The following is a 17524-nucleotide window of genomic DNA, read 5'->3' on the forward strand; positions in this document are numbered from 1 at the left end:
CCTTTTGAAGATCCAGAATCTGGAGCAAGGAGACAGAAAAGAAAGATTCCTTTACTTAAGGAAATACTTTTATTATGTTATAAGTTTGGCTCAAGGTCAGTGAGAGAGGTGCACACACAGCAGACCAAAGTTTATGCTGAAAAATAGGACAGAGGGAGATTTCAATAGCGACCATACAAAGGTGGCTTTTGACCACATATCTTACTTGTTCTCCTCCTGTTCTCCTGAAGGAGTGGCAGTGCCCTCTGTACCACTATCTGCACCTCCTTGCCCTATTGCCCCCGCACGTTGCCAAGTTACCAAGCTACCAAGTTACGTCCTATCTGTGTCTGAGCTACGTGAACGAGTCCCACGGTAAATAAACAGAGCATTGGGCGACTTTGCACTATTGAATTCACCAAGCTCTTCAGAACGACTTTTGCAAATGTTTGTAAATCTGACTGCATGGCTACGTGTTTGATTTTATACACCTGTGGCAATGGGTCTGAATGAAACACCTGAATTCAATGATTAAGTAAGCGGTGTCTCGATACTTTTGTCCCTATAGTGTACCATCATGTGGAAATCTCGTCAGCCTGGTCTGGTTCCTCAAATGGCCTGAAGAGCTAGAATTTCACCAGACAGCAGAAGGTATATAATATTAACAATTTGTGCTCAGGGTACCATAAAAATTTCACCCGAATGACTCCAACAGGCGCACTGGATAAACTTTCTTGTTTAATCGTCGGTTTATTTGCTTACTCACGGCGTACAGTTTAAAACGGCAGCGCCCGTAACTTTGTCCGTCTGATTCACCCTGAACCAGAAGGCGGCCGCTGGGGTGAGGATTATAGCGGACCCCCTGAGACTGGGATACGGCAATGAGGCTCGGGGCGCTCCGAGGGCTAGTCTTCCCACTGGCCGCCGCCTCGGTCGCGCTCTACGTGATCTACGCCCTGCGAGGGCTGCGCTTCCACGCCGAGCAGGACGCGGCTGTGGGTCGGGAGATCCTGCGAAAGCTGGAGACGGTGGAGCGCAGCATCGGCGAGCTGGGTGCGTTCACCATTCATTCATTACACCGCTGATGATTCCTTTCAACTTTTTAATAAATGGCACAGTGCAAAAACGTTGTTTGGTGATTGTTTTGATTTCATATATAAAACCAATTCGGTTATGAAACACTGAAACGTGTTGAGAAGCTTCCTTCTCATACTGGATGAATTATAATGTTTCCATGGACTACAGCCCTTACACACTTGCGGAAGACGGGCGATTCTAAGATTTGCCACTTGGGGGAGTGAGCCCCCAAGAAATATAAAGAAGAAATTACTATTTGGATTTATTATAATTTTTGCTAAGACGAAAAAATAGGGTGACCAGGATGAAAAGAGTTAGTAGGTTCTTTATTATTTTGCAGTTAAATCAGCAGACATTCAGGGTCTGAAAGTTGTGAACAACTCAAGGGTAAAGAAGCTGTATCCAAATTCCGAGCTCTTCAGCAGCTGGGGAGAGGGGCTTTCTGAGAAGGAGCAGAGGGAGGCTGAGGTGCTGTTTTGGAAGTATGGCTACAACGCCTTCCTCAGCAGCCGGCTGCCTTTGGACAGGGACATCCCTGACACGAGAGACCCCAGGTGAAACCTGCAGTGAGTCTGCCTGACACATAGGGGGCGCTGAGACAACCTGGGCTGTCGGCTTCGTCAGCTCTTCGTTGTTTAGAGACGTTCATGCGAAAGTACCGTAGCTCAAAGGTAACTTGGAGGTCTCGACATGGGACACATTATCTATGTGCATTCATGAGGGCTTGCATTCTGCTTATGGAAGCATATGCATAGACTGTGAATGTCCCCTGAAGGTCTCCAAGAGGATCATTTATGAAGTATTATAATTTAATTACCGTTGGTTCCATCTGTCCAGCAGAACTGTTAACTAGTTGTTAACTGGCTGTTGGGTGGTGCCATTTTCAAACTTGAAATGATTGATTTCTGTGGCACAAACCAAAATGTTCTCCAGGTTGACTTTTGATTCTTAATTCCGAATGCACAGATGTGTGAATAGAGTGTACCCAGAGAATCTTCCCACTGTCAGCGTTGTGCTGATTTACCTGGATGAGGCCGCTTCTGTCATCCAAAGAGCCGTCCAAAGCATCATTGCTAGAACACCAGCTCACCTGCTGAAGGAGATCATACTGGTAGATGACCACAGCTCTAATGGTTTGTCGCTATGCCATGGAATATGTAGTTTATAGTATGGAATATGATGCTTCGAGACATCAAAAAGATGTCATGTGATTAAGCACCCCAAAAAAATTGTTGCATAAAGTTCCCAGACTGACCTTAAACCCACCTGAAAAGTCTTGGCAGAAATGTCCAGTTGCTTGTGTGCCTACAGCAAAAAAATAAACTTCTTGAATTTTTGAATAACAATTCATGATCAGAATAGATTATGGAATCATGTAATGTGTATTCATGGTGCTGGACTTGCTGTCATTGTACTGTCCTTCGCTGTTTCACCAACAGATGACTTGAAAGAGAGTTTGGACAGCCACATCCGCTCTGTCCACGAGGAGAGACCCGGCCTTGTGAAGGTGGTGAGACACACAGAGCAGCTGGGACTCACCCAGGCCCGCATCTCTGGGTGGGAGGTGGCCACAGGTGATGTGGTGGCCATCTTTGATGCCCACATTGAAGTCCATGTGAAATGGTGAGTTTGTCACCCCCCTGCCCCAAGACGCTCATTATGAGAAATGTCTGCTTTTAAGGTGAATGTTTTACTGTGTTTTCCTCATTCTGATGTATTTTTCCAGAACTTTAAACTTGCCTTTTTATGTACGATGAGTTAAAGTTGGTCTAGCAGTGCCACCTTTTAAAAATCAGATTATGGTAGATTCAGTTTTATTGTTATTGTGCTGGTACGACTCTAATGATACTGCAGTTAGTGCAGTAAAAATTACCACGAAGGGATTCAAATCCTCAACCTTCTGATCTGAAGTCAGACACCTGATCACCCAGCCACAGATACCAAGTCATGCTTTCAGAGAGAGAGTATAAATTGAGGAATGTAGTATGTACAATCAAAGGCAGTAAACGGTTATATCTGGTGGCTGCTGAATCAATCCCACAGACCAGTGTTTCCCAACCCAGCAACATTATTGCTCCTTACCAGGAGCTGGGAGGGAGTGAAAATGTGGACTGACTGCGGGTCTCTGAAGACCGGATTGGGAAACACTGCCACAGACCGTTTCTCTGTTCCTAAAGGGCAGAGCCTCTGCTGGCCCGGATCAAGGCCGACCGGACCGTGGTGGTCAGCCCCGTGTTCGACAAGGTGAATTTCGATGACCTGCAAGTCACACCATACGAGGCTTCTGCCCACGCCTTCGACTGGGCCCTGTGGTGCATGTATGAGTCCTTCAGACCTGATTGGTACAAGATGAGTGATGGTTCTCAACCTGGGAAGTAAGCAGTCGCACCCTGATCTCACGAGTCACCAAATGAACCATGTACAGATGTGGACGAACTTGTTGGTACCCATCCATGAAAGAAGAATAACCACAATCGTCCCTGAAATAGCTTGAAACTGACAAAAGTAACAGTGCACCATCATTGTTTATCCAATATTTAATAAAAATCAGACCTTGCTTTAGAGTTTTCATTCAACCGATGGACCTTGACCTTGGAGTTCAGCTTGCATCTCTCTGGAAGATGTCCTTGGCTTTTTATCTACTGTTCTCACTGTCCTTCTGCCCAATCTGGGGTCGATTATCTCCTTGTGGCCACATCCAGGGAGGTCGGCTGCAGTCCCACACACCTTAAATATCCTCATATTAGTAGCTGTGGTCACAGGAACATGAAGCTACTTGGAGATGTTCTCATAGCCTTTGTCATTATCATGCTTCACTATAGTTTTCTAGATAGATGCTTTATTAATCCCAGAGGAAATTTAGATAGAGACAATAATAAACATGGTATTAGAATAAAATACAAGAATTGCAGATGTAGGGGGTGACAGGAGCTGTACAGGTCAAGATGACCATATGGGGACAAGAGTAGCTGCTAAAGTACATTATATACATGATAGAATGAGTAACTAATGAAAATATATAATTGAAAAAATAGTACATATATGAAATATACAAATCGTATATGATAACATAAAATAATACAATTTTACCCATATATATAATATACATAATATAAATAAATATTTGCAGTTTGCTAACCCTAACACTACTTTAGGGCTTTAGGGTGAAACAACAGGCTGTGGGAAAGTAGGAAACATGCTACTAAAGCATGCTGAACTGTGGTCTCCTACCTTATGGGGGAGCTGAACTGTCATAAAAACACATGTTGATGCCTGAAAATGCCATACTTTTTCTAACCCTAACCCGAATTTGGAGCCTTAGGGTGAGGATATGCATAAAGTATGAAATAATGAGATATATGTTTACAAATATGTACTCATACACATACACAAATGCACATATTCTGTAAAGTATGAAAACTGTATATATTATAAATGCAGAGGGAACTCAGAAGTAGTTTTTTGCCTAGAAGTCCATCTTGCTCTTCCATCTCCGTAACGCATCTTCTCAGATCATCTCTCCAATACTTTCTCCGGTCCATGTGCAGCGTGGCACCAAAGCAGCAGTTAAATATTAAACAGCAGGGTGGCTGAATGACTGAAGGCTGAAGTCATGTTGATACTAACTGAAGATAATAGTTTGAAAAATCACTATAATCCAATTATTTATAATCTTCTCTAAGGGTACCAACAAACCTGGCCAGACCATCTGTGAATCTTTATAGAAATGTGCAATAATTGATCTCTCTTCACACTTGCTTTGCTTTACTTGCTGATGTATCAAAAGCACACAGGTATACATGAGACAATTTGCTTTTAATTTAATTTCGTTTCAGGAGGCATGAAGCACTTTTCCAATGAGCTGTGACGGTACCAGCGAATCTGTCCATGTCTGTAATTGGCTTTGTTGAAGGCTTTTAAGCATGACCGGAGTAAAAATATGAGAATCTACCCAGAGTTCTTACGGCTGTTGCTGTGAGGTGATCACATTGCTGTCTCATCTTTTGTTGTGTCTTTTCCTTGCTTCTTGTATCTGTTTACTAGGAGTCCCTCCATCATGGGTATTCTGGTTGCTGACCGGTTATTCTTAGGAGAAATTGGTTTACTAGACGGTGGGATGGAGGTCTATGGTGGTGAGAATGTGGAGCTGGGGATACGTGTGAGTAGCTGCACGTCTTCAGAGATGGAATAAAGTCACCGGCAGACTTCAGTAATCAATAGTCAAGATATTTTTGTTGTGGCTAATATGCTATTGACTTCTATGGGCTCTTGGGGGAAAAACAAAGGCAGTGGAAAATCAGACTTACCTGACTTGCATTTATTTCAGTCACACGATTTCCTCATGTGCAATTACAGGTGTGGCTGTGTGGGGGCAGCATAGAGGTGGTCCCATGCTCCAAGATCGCCCACATCGAGAGAGCCCACAAACCCTACATGCTTGACCTCAGCATCACCATGAAGAGGAATGCGTTGAGGGTAGCCGAGGTCTGGATGGACGATTACAAGAGGAACGTCAATATTGCCTGGAATCTTCCCATCAAGGTCTGTGCAGGGAGGGCTGTGTTTTGGGTGACACCCCTGTTTGGTGCATTTTTTATTTCCCCATTTCAATGGGGCTCCCCCCTCAGGATCACGGGATCGACATCGGGGACGTTTCCGAGAGGAGGGAGCTGCGGGAGAGGTTGAAGTGCAAACCCTTCCAGTGGTACCTGGAGAACGTCTATCCCGAGCTGGATCCCTTAGATGACCTGCTGGGCTATGGTGTGGTGAGCACACCTTCATGTACAGCTTCACGTCGTATACTGTGCATCTGCTGAAATGACTATTTGCCACTTTATTCACATAGAGTGTAGTAATACTAAGTGTAATGTATTCACTATGCCATTGAATTAACATAAACATCAGTTTATTCCTTATTTATTGTACAATCCTGCTCCATTTACTGGCTGTGGCTAATAACTATACATTTCTCTGTACTTGTTTCACAGGGTCAATAAAATTATGTGAAATTTTGAATACATTTACCAAAAGTTGAATATTCATCATAAACCTAGAGCTTATGTCTGCGGTTCTCAATCCATTCCATTGGCCCCTTGAGCCAGCTCACATTTTCTTTCTGATCCACCTGATTTTTCCCTGTCAGCTAAATTATAAAGCCCTTGATCCCTTGGTGGTAGATTTTAACAAAGAAACATGGACTGGCAGGGGGGTGCGGAATGCCTTATGAAGATGTCACCAGTCTGAATGGAAACTTGTTTTTTTTTTTTTTTTTGCCAAACAGCTGGTTAATGACCTAAAAACAGACATGTGTGTTGATCAAGGGGTGATTCCAGGGAGTGTTCCTGTTCTATATGGATGTCATTTCTACTCAGCCCAGGTTAGTGTTACGTGGCCAAGTTCACGGTGACAACGTGCACCGAAAAGCATTTACTCTACCCCACAAAGAATTATTTAACAATTCACAAACCTACTTTTGCATTTATAGTATTGTTACTACAGGAAAACTGGAGAGATCTACATTGGAGGCATTAAATCTCACAAGTACAGCAGTAATCGTTGTCTGGTGGACCCCGGCGTGGGCAGCACGCCAGCCCTACACGAATGTAACCTGCCGAAAGAGAAGCGCTTCCACATGCTGTGGAACTTCAAGCAGGTCTGTTATCAAAACACAACCATCAAATATTTCTGAGCTACTGCATTCAAACCAATCATACATACAAATTGTCTTATAGCAATTTAATTATTGCAGCATAATTATGTTATGAAGAGCAGCTAGGATTGTGAGTGTGTGCCCTGCAATGAATTAACATCCCCCTTTGCCATAACCCTATACTGGATGAAGTAGATGGATGGATGGATGGATGGATGGATGGATGGATTGATTGATTGAATGAATACTTATCTAAGTCAGCATTAGGTCTCTTCTTAGCTTTTCCCATTTGGCAATCATTTGATTTCAATTGATTGATCTGAAAAGGACGGTGGCTCTGAGCTTGTATGGTTGGTTTCACAGGGATGGGCTATAAAGAACAGAGACACAAGAAGGTGCCTGGAGATAGCTATGGGAGATGACATGTACTACAACCTAGTCATTCAGAAGTGCACCGGACAGCGCTGGACGATTCAATATGTAATAGAAGACTTCTGACACAGACTGGGGATAGACAAGCAATGAAAAATGCGGCGATGATCTATAAAATAAAACGGCTGATATAGCTTATTGATGTAACAGCCGTGTCGGTTCATGTACAATTATCCCTGCCTAAAGTTTTCTCCAAGAGAAATTTTAACATGAGTTGTTTATATTGAGTTGTTTGAGGACATTTTGCATAAAAGCCAGCTTCTTTATTTGTATCTGTTTTATGTCAATTTACGCGGCGGGGACCATTTTTGTACGGCGCGGTCTGTATGGTTTTATACTTTTTATATGATTTTTAAAGTGATTTAAATCTAATTAGGGGAACTCTGTAATGTATAGCTTCATCTAATTCAATTCAACGTAGATATGGTTAAACAACTTCTTAATTTAATGCAATGTGATTATGTAATAAAAAGTATTAATTAAAACCACATTATGTTCAGGTTTATCAGTATATATACTGCATGGGCTGTTCAGACAGGTAGTACAATCAAAGTCAATGTACAGGAACTTCATTACATTTCACTGTAAACAGCATTCGTAATTCGAACTTTAATCTTATTTTTGTCAGACGTTTTAAGCAACCTGTTCGTTTCCATTTCGTTTATAATAAAAGTACAGTTTCTTGGCCGATTGGGCTTCGGCTCGTTCAAAAGAGCGCCCGAACTGCATGCTGGGAAAGCTCGTTACCGAGTCCCTGTATCCTAGCAACCGTAATGTTTCCCGCGGCGGTGCGGTGGAGCGACTGCGAGCCGGCGGCTGTCACCAGGGTTCGGGTGGGCACGATGCGTGGGAGCGAGCTTCAGTCGGACCAGGTGGAGGCCGTCAGCCTCGCCCGGAAAAGGGATCGGGAGACCCAGAGGCAGGGCAGGATCTTCAACGCAAAACTCAGAACAATTGGGGTGAGTAACAGCGGGACCTACTATGGTACTGTGCCAGCCTGCTTTGCATTAAGTTGCTGCATCATTAAGCATGTTGTCCTATAAAGCAAATAGATGACGGGTATTTATTTCTTTATTTGTTTGTTTGTCTGTTTGTTTTTATTTGCTCAGATTGATAAAGACGCTTTAGATTACCAGGTGAGAGAACGCAAAGAACAGGAGAGGAAAGAAGCGGACACACAGAGATCATATGGTGAGCTCATACACGCAGTGGAAAGGTGCTATTTTATTTATTTCATCTGTTTAATGCTAAATGTAATTGCCTCTATGCCCAAAGGCAAAATAACCGGTTTGTGTCAGTGCGTGTATCATATTGCATATACAGATATAATCACCCTGTGCAAACATATTATTGGATTATGTTCATACTTTGTACAAACCTCTAAAGGCGTTAAATGAATTTATACATTACTGCCCGATTAGGATTTATAAATTACTAGTGGGATCTAGACTTTTTTTTTATTCTTAACCACTACGTTTCTCCTCCCAGCTGCTGATCTGCTTCTCAGTGACCGAATCAGCTGCCTGCTGGAGCAGAGACAGCGGAAAGAGCAGCGACGTCTAGAGGGCGCTATTTTGCAGTTCCGGCGTGACTTCCAGCAGCCCGAGAACCGGCGCGAGTTCGACCTGAACGACCCGGCCCTGCTGAGGAAGCAGCGGGGGGGTCTGGTGCTGCCCGGGCTGGTTGGGGAGGATCCGGGCAGCGCCGAGCGTCACCGCAGGCAGCAGGAGCAGATGCGGGATTGGTCGCTGCAGCAACGGCGCGAGCTGGAATCGGCGAGGCTCCAGCAGCGGCTGGAAGGTACTGCACCCAGGGGAAATCCCAGCATTGCCCGCTCTACCCCAGAGCAGCTGGATTTTTCCAGCCGAGCTGTCCCTTAATTATGCCCGATTAAAATTCTTAATGGAAAAACACGCATCACAGTGAGATTAGCTCGTTGCAGTATTTTCCCAGTTCCGTTAAACATCAGAATCGTTTCTCTTTTGCCTCTTGAATTAATAAAACGATAAACAAATTGCAGCATATGCAATTTTAATCTTGGACTACTGTAAATGAAGTCCAAATGACCAATTTGTTTCACAAAATATCCATCAGGAAAAATAGGACTTGGGCATTTGTCACGCCTCTGTTTTTATAGTTTTATATTTGTAACATAAATATTTAAATTTTGCGACTTCCAGTATGATTGATTTGCTCAACACTTTAATGAAACAGAATTAATTGCTAGGTTAATTTTGAAACAGCAAGCTTGGTTGGATACCTCCTGCAGCCTGTGGTGGTGTTATGATCTTTTCTCGAACCCCCCCAACCAGCATTTTGTTGCACACTGTGGCGTCTCCACACAATCTTACCTCCGCTACCTCACCACAGACCAGCGGTATGAGGACAGCAGGATCACAATGGACCACCGGGCCGTCCAGCTCCAGAATATCGAAGCGGATCACAGGAGATCGGTTGCCATGGCCACCAAAGACTTCAACTTAGCCATGGTGGGTCCTAAGGCGTCATCTCATCCCTCTGCCCACCCACAAGAGGGCGTCGCCTCGCACAGGTGCATCCCACGTGACCTTCCCTGTATTTCCAGGCGGCGGAATCCTCCGAGAGGCGACGTCAGGCGCGACTGCAGGAGGAGGCGGCTAACGGAGAGGAGATCCTGAACCAGCTGCAGGGACCGCTGCTGAGCGAGAGCCTGGGGTATGGCGACCGCCTGCGTCGTACGCAGCCCAGCAGCTACAAGGGCATGAACCAGGATCAGCTGAGGCAGATCAGGGAGTGCCAGAGGCAGCAGGTGGAGGACAGACAGGTACGGTCCTGGGGCTTTACCGCTACGGCCCTGGGGCTTTATCGCTATTATGCCGTTTTTTTCATTACCTTTAGCTCTCATAATAAATACTTCATGTTTAAGTGTTTCACTCAAGCAGTGATGTGGTTGGAGCGGGAAGGGGTAGGATTCCGCCCGGACGTGATGTCGCTGTGTTCCCTACAGAGAGCCCATCTGGAGCAGCAGCGGCGGCAGCTGGAGTGGGATGGGCGGAGCCAGGCCGCGGAGCACCACGGCCTCCTGCTGGAGAGACAGCAGGCACGGCTCAGCAGGCAGCTGCGCCGTGCCCTGGACAGCGCCAACGCCCAGCTGGCCAGCGAGCAGCGAACGCAGTACGGCCCCAGCCCCGCGTTAGGGAGCATTGTTATACGTACAAGGCAGCACGTACATGGCAAACAATCATTTCAAACCAAACTTACAAGCGGAGGTTTCAGTGCAAACCAGCACCCCTGTGGTTTTACAGAAAAGGATCTTGTGCCAGTACCCTGCAGAAGATGATGCACAACGATGAGGCTGCGATGTTGGGTGGGATTACTGTGGGCTGTCAGTGACTGACAGGTTTATCTAATTCCCCATTATTTAGCAGTGGTTTGGGGGCCCAGTTTTTTCCCGAAGAATACGTTAGCCTTGATTGGATTTTAAAAATCAATTAATTAATTACTAAAGTGTAATTGGGGTAATCCATCCATTTCCTTTAACCATTTATCTAAAGCAGGGGATCAGCCAGCTTGGAGCTTATCCCACGGCACAGAACAGGGTACATCCTGGACATGGGGGGGCACAGAACAGGGTACATCCTGGACAGGGCGCCGGTCCATCGCCATGCACACGCTCAGCCTTGGGACTGTAAGAGGAAAATCCGTAGAAATACACAGAGAACATGCAAACTTCACATATACAAACAAAACAAGGGCGGGATTCAAACCCATACACCTAAGTCACCCACTGAGCGACCATGTCTAATTAGGATACTGACAATAGGCTCTAGGTCTCTCACGACCCTGATTAGGGTTAGTTATCGGTCAATCGGTCGGATGGACAAACGCATTGATGTATTTATTTATGATTGAATGAGTGAGTAGTGTTTATGAGTAAGCATCTGACCTATATACCTGTAACTGTGTTGCTCTCCTTACAGGAAGGACTACCTGGAGAAGGAGGTGTTCACTAACAGTCCTGACAGCCGCTACTTCGCGCAGTTTAACACCACCAGTCGATAAGATCGGTGCTGTCGGTCCAGCCTGGTCCCCTCGCTTTTGTCTGCCCCACTGCTGCAGCAAGAGCAATAAAGAATGAACTATTCACTAAGAATATTTTACATGATGGAAGGTTTTGTTGCTGTAGCAGAAAATGGACATTAGAGTTTAATGCAAATGCTGAGGAACATTGAATTATGTAAATGTGTAGGTTTATCCAGGTATAAAAGGCAAGGGAGGCTGTTTAATGTGCACTCGTGCTTATATTTTTAAGTTTTCAAGTAAAACACTGGGTCACTGGGAGAATCTGCCATTTTGGTGGGAGTGCGGGCAGCGCAGACTGGGAGTTCTGGGGCCAGGGACAGGATTGGTGGGGGGGGGGGCTCTGCTTTGGAACAGTCCTTCTGGGAAAGCTTGATAAAATTCCTGCCTGAAGCAACTAAGCAGCACCTGCTAGGGTAGAAGGAGAAGCCAATTTTCCTTCGGAATCAGACGAAGGAAACCTGATTATCTCAAGGTCACGTTCTTGTAGAAAGCAAGGAAGTACGGAGCTAGAAATGGCATCTAACTTAAAAAAAAACAAAACTTTAGAGTCTGTACAGTTAGTAAGTAACGCAGATTCATGCTTTTTCCTGGCATAGCAACTATGAGCTGGAGTGAGCCCACTCTACTGGGAATTCTGGGATATGAATTCATCCCACTTTGTACTCCAGATCTTCAGCGCTTTCTCCTTCAGCTGAGGAGACAGGGAGCTGTACCTAGGAAGGAAGGAGGGTCAGATGGCTGTGTCCTGCCCCCCCCCCCACCCCACCCCACACAAAGACAGGCGCGCAATGAGACATACCAGAGGGAATTGTAGGCCAGGTCTTTGAGGGTGCCCAGGTGGGAGCTCATCCCGCCGATGCCCATGAAAGCCTCGTAAAAATCGTACGAGAGCCCAGCCGCCCCGAAGAGGGCCGGGTCGTCAGAGCTGATCACCAGAGGATGTCCCTCAGACATCAGCGTGCTGGCAGGGTGGTTCCGCAGATCTGAGACCAGCTTCAGGACCTGGATTTAGGCATGTACACGCGGGGCTTTCATCTAGGAGCTGGGCACCATAAGCACACAGCAAGCGACAGCAGTGGTTTTGCTAGGCGTACCTGGTTGGAAATGGGACACACCTCCACAGCCACCCCCATCTTCCTGGAGAGCTCCTTGGCCAATGGGTGGTGAGCCATAGCAAAGCCGTGGCCAATGCGAGAGGTGTTAAACAGCAGGGCGTCGAGCACATTCCCGTCCACCTCTGTGCCCTCCTGGTCTGCATTCACACAAGCAATTGCAAACAATACAAGGACTGATGACACAACCCAAAAATACATGCATAGTGTTTATGATTTCTGGTATTCGTGCTGTAATTTGTTAAACTCATTACATCCAAAGATGTCAACAAATCAGACTGGTATTACTTTAATCAGACTAATAAAACATGGAGCCCAGTTCTGAAGGTGGAGCAAGTTGACAGCTCACTGGTCTCTCCTGCGTGGAAGAAGTAGGGCAGGGTGACTCCGAGGTCTGCTGGCAGAGACAGGGCCTCCCTGAAGTACCACAGGGGCCTGCCGCTGTCCTCACGGCCCACCTCAGAAACCGAGATAAATGTTAGGCAGCAGTTGGTTCTATGGCCCTTTAAAGGTCCTTTAAATAGTCTTCCTGCTAGTGTAGTGGAAGCTAAAACCCTGGGTTCCTTTAAATCAGAGCTAGATAAGATTTTAACAACTCTGAGCTATTAGTTAAGTTCTCCCCAAACGAGCTTGATGGGCCGAATGGCCTCCTCTCGTTTGTAAATTTCTTATGTTCTTATGTTCTTAAAATATCATCGCTGTCCAATGAAAAGAACATCCGAAGAACATGAGAAGAAAATCCGTTATTTCAGGAGCGTGACAAAAACACATTTTCTGAGAAACTACAAAATTAACTAAAACTAATGAGAAAGCCTTATAGCAGCAGAAAAAGAAGCCTGTCTTTACACAGTCGTCAGTGAATGGTTTAATGTTTTAAAAGGATTTATATGAGCTGTTGTCAGTGAGGCAAATATAACAGTGTTAACAAGATACAAACTAATCTCCCTTTATATTCATAATCAACAATAATGTTAGCTATGTAGCTATAAACGTTAAGTTGTTAAAATTAGCAATATAAAGCAATCGATACAAATGACCATCATGAATACGAATGTTAACTAGTATACACATAAATTCTAGTTAAATAGACGACTTTATAAAACATCTTTTCATTGGTCAATTAGATGTTAAACGCTATCAGTATGCAGAGGAGAAATGGGCGAATTCCATCTATAGAATAAGTCACAATTGTCACACACTGGACATATGTGCTTGTCGTCGTACAGTGACGATATGAGAAAAGCAGCCACCAGAGGTTACAAGAATGTGGTGATGATGACTGATGATGGAGACGGATCTGAGACGAGGAAGTGCTACAGTATCTGTTAGGTTAGCCATAATGACGACGGAGTAGGACGTGAATCGCGGTGTCCTCATCGCTTGATCCACGTTATATGATAACTAGACTAAATTTGATCATAAGACTGGTAGGAGACCAACATTTTGCAGAGGAAATGTTGACAAAATATACTAACGGTGTAGATTTGGGTATAGACAGTAGGAACACGTCCCTACCAATAATGTGGGAGTCTAGGGGGCGGGGGGGTCGGGCCGATTTGGTCCCTACCAATGCTGAAACCAAACCTACGCCCTTGAAACAAAACAGTGAAAGAGGATGTGGACTGTAGAGTTGCCATTATACTGCAGTCTCTCACAAGGTCAAATCCCGCCATGACCTCTGGAAATGCTTTCTGTAGGTCTATGGCCTCCTTCACCCTCTCTTTCATTGTAGAGATTGTCTGACTCCTGGGAGACACACAAGGAGGAAAATTATGCATTCATACTCACATAATCAAGATAACAAGAGACCAAGGTCAGAACATGAAGATAAACACATTGGACAAAACTCAAATAATTACTCAAATAATGAACCAATATAAAGGCCAAGGACGGAGACTTGGGTGCATCTGTGTGCTCAAAAGTTGTTTGTTCATGTCAAATCCCAACGTAGCATGAGAAGCTTCACCCGCAGGCTCACCTGTGGACGGTGAAGATGATGCGAGCGCCCAGGAAACCTGGATGCCGGAAAACAAACTGTCTGGTGACGTCCTGATAGGCCTGGAGGCACCAGGCTCGGTCATGTGTGCTGCCATCGAGCTCATAAGCCTGTGCAAACCCACATGAGTCACAAATGGAATGAAAACAAGCCATCGGCCAAAGCAGATGCCAGAAAGACAGCAGGTGTAAGGAGCCGCTCTTGCTACAAGGGTCCGAGGACCACATACCCCCGAGAGCCCAGACCTCAGCTCAAGATACATGATGTTGTCTGCATGCAGCTGCTGCAGACCCTGGTAGAAATAGTCCTTGAACACGGGGGCATAGCCAACCAATCCAGAAGCGGCAGCGAAAGCCTGTTCAAACCTCTGCCAGACGACATCCTGGCTGGAGTATGCAGCCTCTGGGTCTGCAGTGAACAGGGTGAGTTTCCTCATCAAACTGGGCAAACGACCCGCAACAGAGGGAGGGAGGGAGAGAGAAACCAAAGTCAACACCAATAAGCTTTAATTAAGAATGGATTTACTGATAAGGCAGGGTGGGACACTTTAAAACCCACAGCAGTCATGCAGCTGACTGCGTTGAGAAGGCAGGACTGAGGTCTCCGCACCACACACCTGTCGTCAAGGTCGCTGGTGTTACCCAGCTTCCTCCTCAACGTCTCCAGCAGCACCCAGGGGAAGCACTGCAGGTGGCAGCGGGGCTGCCGGCTGGAGAAGCGGAAGCGTACGGAGCCGTCCTCGGTGACGCACATGTAGCAGTGCGGCCTGTAGGTGACATTCTTCACCAGCCATTCTACGTCAACCAGAGACAAGCTATGGATGTGCAGAGCTGCTCCTGAAATACAGGTGTTGGCCAACAGCAATCTTCCTCATCCCTTCCAATTACATTATTTTATATGTTCATACAAATGGGGATACTTAGTAGGTTTTATGGGTAACAAGACAGGAGTGCATTGCCACCTTAACTGTGGGCATTTGGATGCCGCCATCTTAACTGTGGGCAAGTCGGGACCGCTGCTCCTCTACCTTTGGGCATCTTTCTCAGCAGGTTGAAAACCGGACTGCGCTGTATCAGTGGCCGCGCTTTGAAGAAGTGCATAGCAGGAGGGAACTGCGGCCCGGCCATTTCCTGCTCTTTCAGTTTTTGAAGCTGAGTGTTGAGTTGCCTCTCCTTCTCCGTCAGCAGCACTCTGCCCCCTATCTGCCTGGAGGCCTCCTGCTGCTTTAGGATGTCCCTCTTATGGCGGTCAGGAATCCCATGACACAGATCAGCCCAGCACAACAGCAGCACTGGTAAAAGAGCTATCAGCAAGGACCCTGGCAATTGTGATACTAGCATTGTGCTTAATGGGGAATGGCACTGTGGAAACTGTAATTGGGGGGGGGGGGTACAGAAAAGCACATATATTGGAAATACGTCTTCTTATCCTTATAATCAAAGCACCGTGTTTGTAATTATGCGTCTTTGTTTTAAAACTACATAGTTATGACAGTGACTAATAGGCCTATGTACTGAATTAAGGGTCTAAAAATATATATGAACAACGGAAACGAGTTACACTTCCCATTCAAAACAAATACATGCATCCAACCTGATGAACTACTTTCTGCGTTATTGGTTCTTTTATCACATTAACCATGTGGGACAAATTATTAAAACCTTTACGGTAACAATTTTCACAACCGTATTAACTAAATGTACACAAACACATCCAACCAATCAAACGCTTATTCTGAGCAGGATCGCAAGTGCATGCGTTTTATATACTTATACTACGGGATCGTTGAATGCTTGAATCTGATTGGCTGACGAACGTTCTGAGGCGTAATTATTTTCAGGGAAACGCACGGCGAACGTAGTTCCAGGCAGCTTTCTTGACCGCATTACAGTTCCATATCACTTCGCATAGTTAACTGTAATAACGGAAATTAGCATACAGTACCTATACAGCACACAGGACCAACAGAAACAACAACATGACAGACGATTTTCCGAAAGTAAATTTTAATATTTACGGTGAATATGAAACTTTCAACAACTGGGCTGCAGCAGTATTAGACAGTCCAGATGAAAAACAACATAAACTGAAGCGCTTCGCGTCGTGGCCGCATCACCACCTCGGGTGTGCATTATTTTTCTAATAATTCAACGGCCCGTCGTCAATTATTCCTTACATATATAATGCCATAGTTAGTTTCTTATCGGTACCGTATCAAAGTTTAATGACGTCAGAAAAAAAGTGTATGCGCAACAAATTGCCCTGTATTGCTGTCTTTTGTAAAACGTGTCCATATTTTTCAGACACCCTTTGATGTTACATACACACACACATTCACAAATACACACCCTTTCTGAAGTAGCTAATTCAGTTGTTGCACTTTTAAAGATAAAAACATCGCCTGAATTGATTTGATTTTTCATGTGTATATGAAAAAAAGTTTATATTTATAAATCAATGACCGACATTTAACTGACATTAAAATCCACAGATACCTTGAAATGTCTCTCCCAAATCACCTGAACCCTTTTAAAATCATTTCCGACTTGTTTCGAGGATTTTAGAGATACCAACCAGGCTACCGTAAGCGCTGCTGCAGTCACACGCAGGAAAGCACAGGACACCCAAGCCGTCTGTTAAATTGCTCTTTCAGTATTATAACTGCGCTCTTAAATTAAGGGAATTTGTAAAGTCCAACATGTGATCAACAACCAGAGTTTCACGAACAAACAAGGAACTATGGTTCGGCATCATGTGATACAATTATTAAGGCTATGTCCGGGGCTGTATGAAGCAGTCTATCCTCAACCCGCCGGTGCGCAGGACGAGCCAAAAGCAATACAAATACACTTTATTTAGGGGGTTCTGTGAAACAGAACAATGAGTCTATGGTAGTTTAATCTGCTTTCGTTGCTGTCCAGCCCTCAGGGAAAAGCTCATTGGTGATACACACACAGCACTAAGCACAAAAAGAACTATATAGACGTCGTTACCTTTCGTCTCAAAAGTGAATCTACGTTTTATGTGCTTATATATATTTTCCTTTTAGGTGGCTCTAACACTCTTCTGTACAAATCAGCTGCATGCCATCAGTTACCTCTCGGCACTGAGGTGTTTAAATACCTGGATGATTGCGGTTCCTGAGACGCTCGAATGGACATTCACGTCAAAATCGCGTTTATTGTAAAGCTCAGTCAGTAATCAAACCTCCTGACC

General features: G+C 45.0%; 3 protein-coding genes across 7 annotated transcripts; 2 read left to right on the forward strand and 1 right to left on the reverse strand.

Moving 5' to 3' along the window:
• The first annotated feature begins 238 nt into the window (after positions 1 to 238).
• On the forward strand, positions 239 to 7576 carry LOC111857167 (probable polypeptide N-acetylgalactosaminyltransferase 8). Of its 5 annotated transcripts, none has more exons than XM_023837746.2 (13): positions 239 to 354; positions 548 to 630; positions 809 to 1032; positions 1397 to 1610; positions 2023 to 2189; positions 2496 to 2679; positions 3234 to 3431; positions 5101 to 5215; positions 5413 to 5598; positions 5685 to 5822; positions 6338 to 6433; positions 6542 to 6709; positions 7070 to 7576. In XM_023837746.2, exons 3-13 carry the CDS (start codon positions 861 to 863, stop codon positions 7202 to 7204), a joined length of 1773 nt encoding a protein of 590 aa, XP_023693514.2. In that variant the 5' UTR covers positions 239 to 354; positions 548 to 630; positions 809 to 860; the 3' UTR covers positions 7205 to 7576. The 5 variants fall into 5 exon arrangements, with proteins under 5 accessions (XP_023693514.2, XP_023693496.2, XP_023693505.2 ...); XM_023837728.2 differs by having other exon boundaries at positions 334 to 354; positions 806 to 1032; XM_023837737.2 differs by lacking the exon at positions 239 to 354 and adding an exon at positions 358 to 426 and having other exon boundaries at positions 806 to 1032.
• A 327-nt stretch (positions 7577 to 7903) lies between these two features.
• On the forward strand, positions 7904 to 11277 carry ribc2 (RIB43A domain with coiled-coils 2). The gene is made up of 7 exons (XM_023838477.2): positions 7904 to 8097; positions 8248 to 8329; positions 8627 to 8938; positions 9509 to 9627; positions 9723 to 9941; positions 10125 to 10291; positions 11098 to 11277. The coding sequence occupies exons 1-7, from the start codon at positions 7912 to 7914 to the stop codon at positions 11177 to 11179; spliced, it is 1167 nt and encodes a 388-aa protein (XP_023694245.2). The 5' UTR covers positions 7904 to 7911; the 3' UTR covers positions 11180 to 11277.
• Positions 11278 to 11398: 121 nt separating this feature from the next.
• On the reverse strand, positions 11399 to 17046 carry LOC111857503 (adenosine deaminase 2-A-like). Its single transcript, XM_023838441.2, has 10 exons — positions 16804 to 17046; positions 15336 to 15678; positions 14925 to 15144; positions 14538 to 14748; positions 14291 to 14418; positions 13968 to 14058; positions 12662 to 12770; positions 12295 to 12452; positions 12000 to 12202; positions 11399 to 11913 (listed from the first exon to the last, which is right to left on the reverse strand). Exons 2-10 carry the CDS (start codon positions 15646 to 15648, stop codon positions 11823 to 11825), a joined length of 1524 nt encoding a protein of 507 aa, XP_023694209.2. The 5' UTR covers positions 15649 to 15678; positions 16804 to 17046; the 3' UTR covers positions 11399 to 11822.
• Between the last annotated feature and the right edge of the window lie 478 nt (positions 17047 to 17524).

The sequence above is a fragment of the Paramormyrops kingsleyae genome, chromosome 3, assembly GCF_048594095.1.
Source record: "Paramormyrops kingsleyae isolate MSU_618 chromosome 3, PKINGS_0.4, whole genome shotgun sequence".
Lineage (NCBI taxonomy): Eukaryota > Metazoa > Chordata > Actinopteri > Osteoglossiformes > Mormyridae > Paramormyrops > Paramormyrops kingsleyae.

What these genes read in the sequence shown, in the direction of transcription:
- LOC111857167 (XM_023837746.2), top strand. Translation starts at nt 861, where the DNA reads ATGAGGCTCGGGGCGCTCCGAGGGCTAGTCTTCCCACTGGCCGCCGCC. An exon ending in GATGGTTCTCAACCTGGGAA is followed by an intron (nt 3,432 to 5,100) that starts GTAAGCAGTCGC and finishes TCTGTTTACTAG; the next exon opens with GAGTCCCTCCATCATGGGTA. An exon ending in TGCTGTGGAACTTCAAGCAG is followed by an intron (nt 6,710 to 7,069) that starts GTCTGTTATCAA and finishes TTGGTTTCACAG; the next exon opens with GGATGGGCTATAAAGAACAG.
- ribc2 (XM_023838477.2), top strand. Translation starts at nt 7,912, where the DNA reads ATGTTTCCCGCGGCGGTGCGGTGGAGCGACTGCGAGCCGGCGGCTGTC. An exon ending in GCTCCAGCAGCGGCTGGAAG is followed by an intron (nt 8,939 to 9,508) that starts GTACTGCACCCA and finishes ACCTCACCACAG; the next exon opens with ACCAGCGGTATGAGGACAGC. An exon ending in AAGACTTCAACTTAGCCATG is followed by an intron (nt 9,628 to 9,722) that starts GTGGGTCCTAAG and finishes CTGTATTTCCAG; the next exon opens with GCGGCGGAATCCTCCGAGAG.
- LOC111857503 (XM_023838441.2), bottom strand. Translation starts at nt 15,648, where the DNA reads ATGCTAGTATCACAATTGCCAGGGTCCTTGCTGATAGCTCTTTTACCA. An exon ending in ACCAGCGACCTTGACGACAG is followed by an intron (nt 14,749 to 14,924) that starts GTGTGTGGTGCG and finishes TCGTTTGCCCAG; the next exon opens with TTTGATGAGGAAACTCACCC. An exon ending in CTTCCACGCAGGAGAGACCA is followed by an intron (nt 12,453 to 12,661) that starts GTGAGCTGTCAA and finishes GTGTGAATGCAG; the next exon opens with ACCAGGAGGGCACAGAGGTG.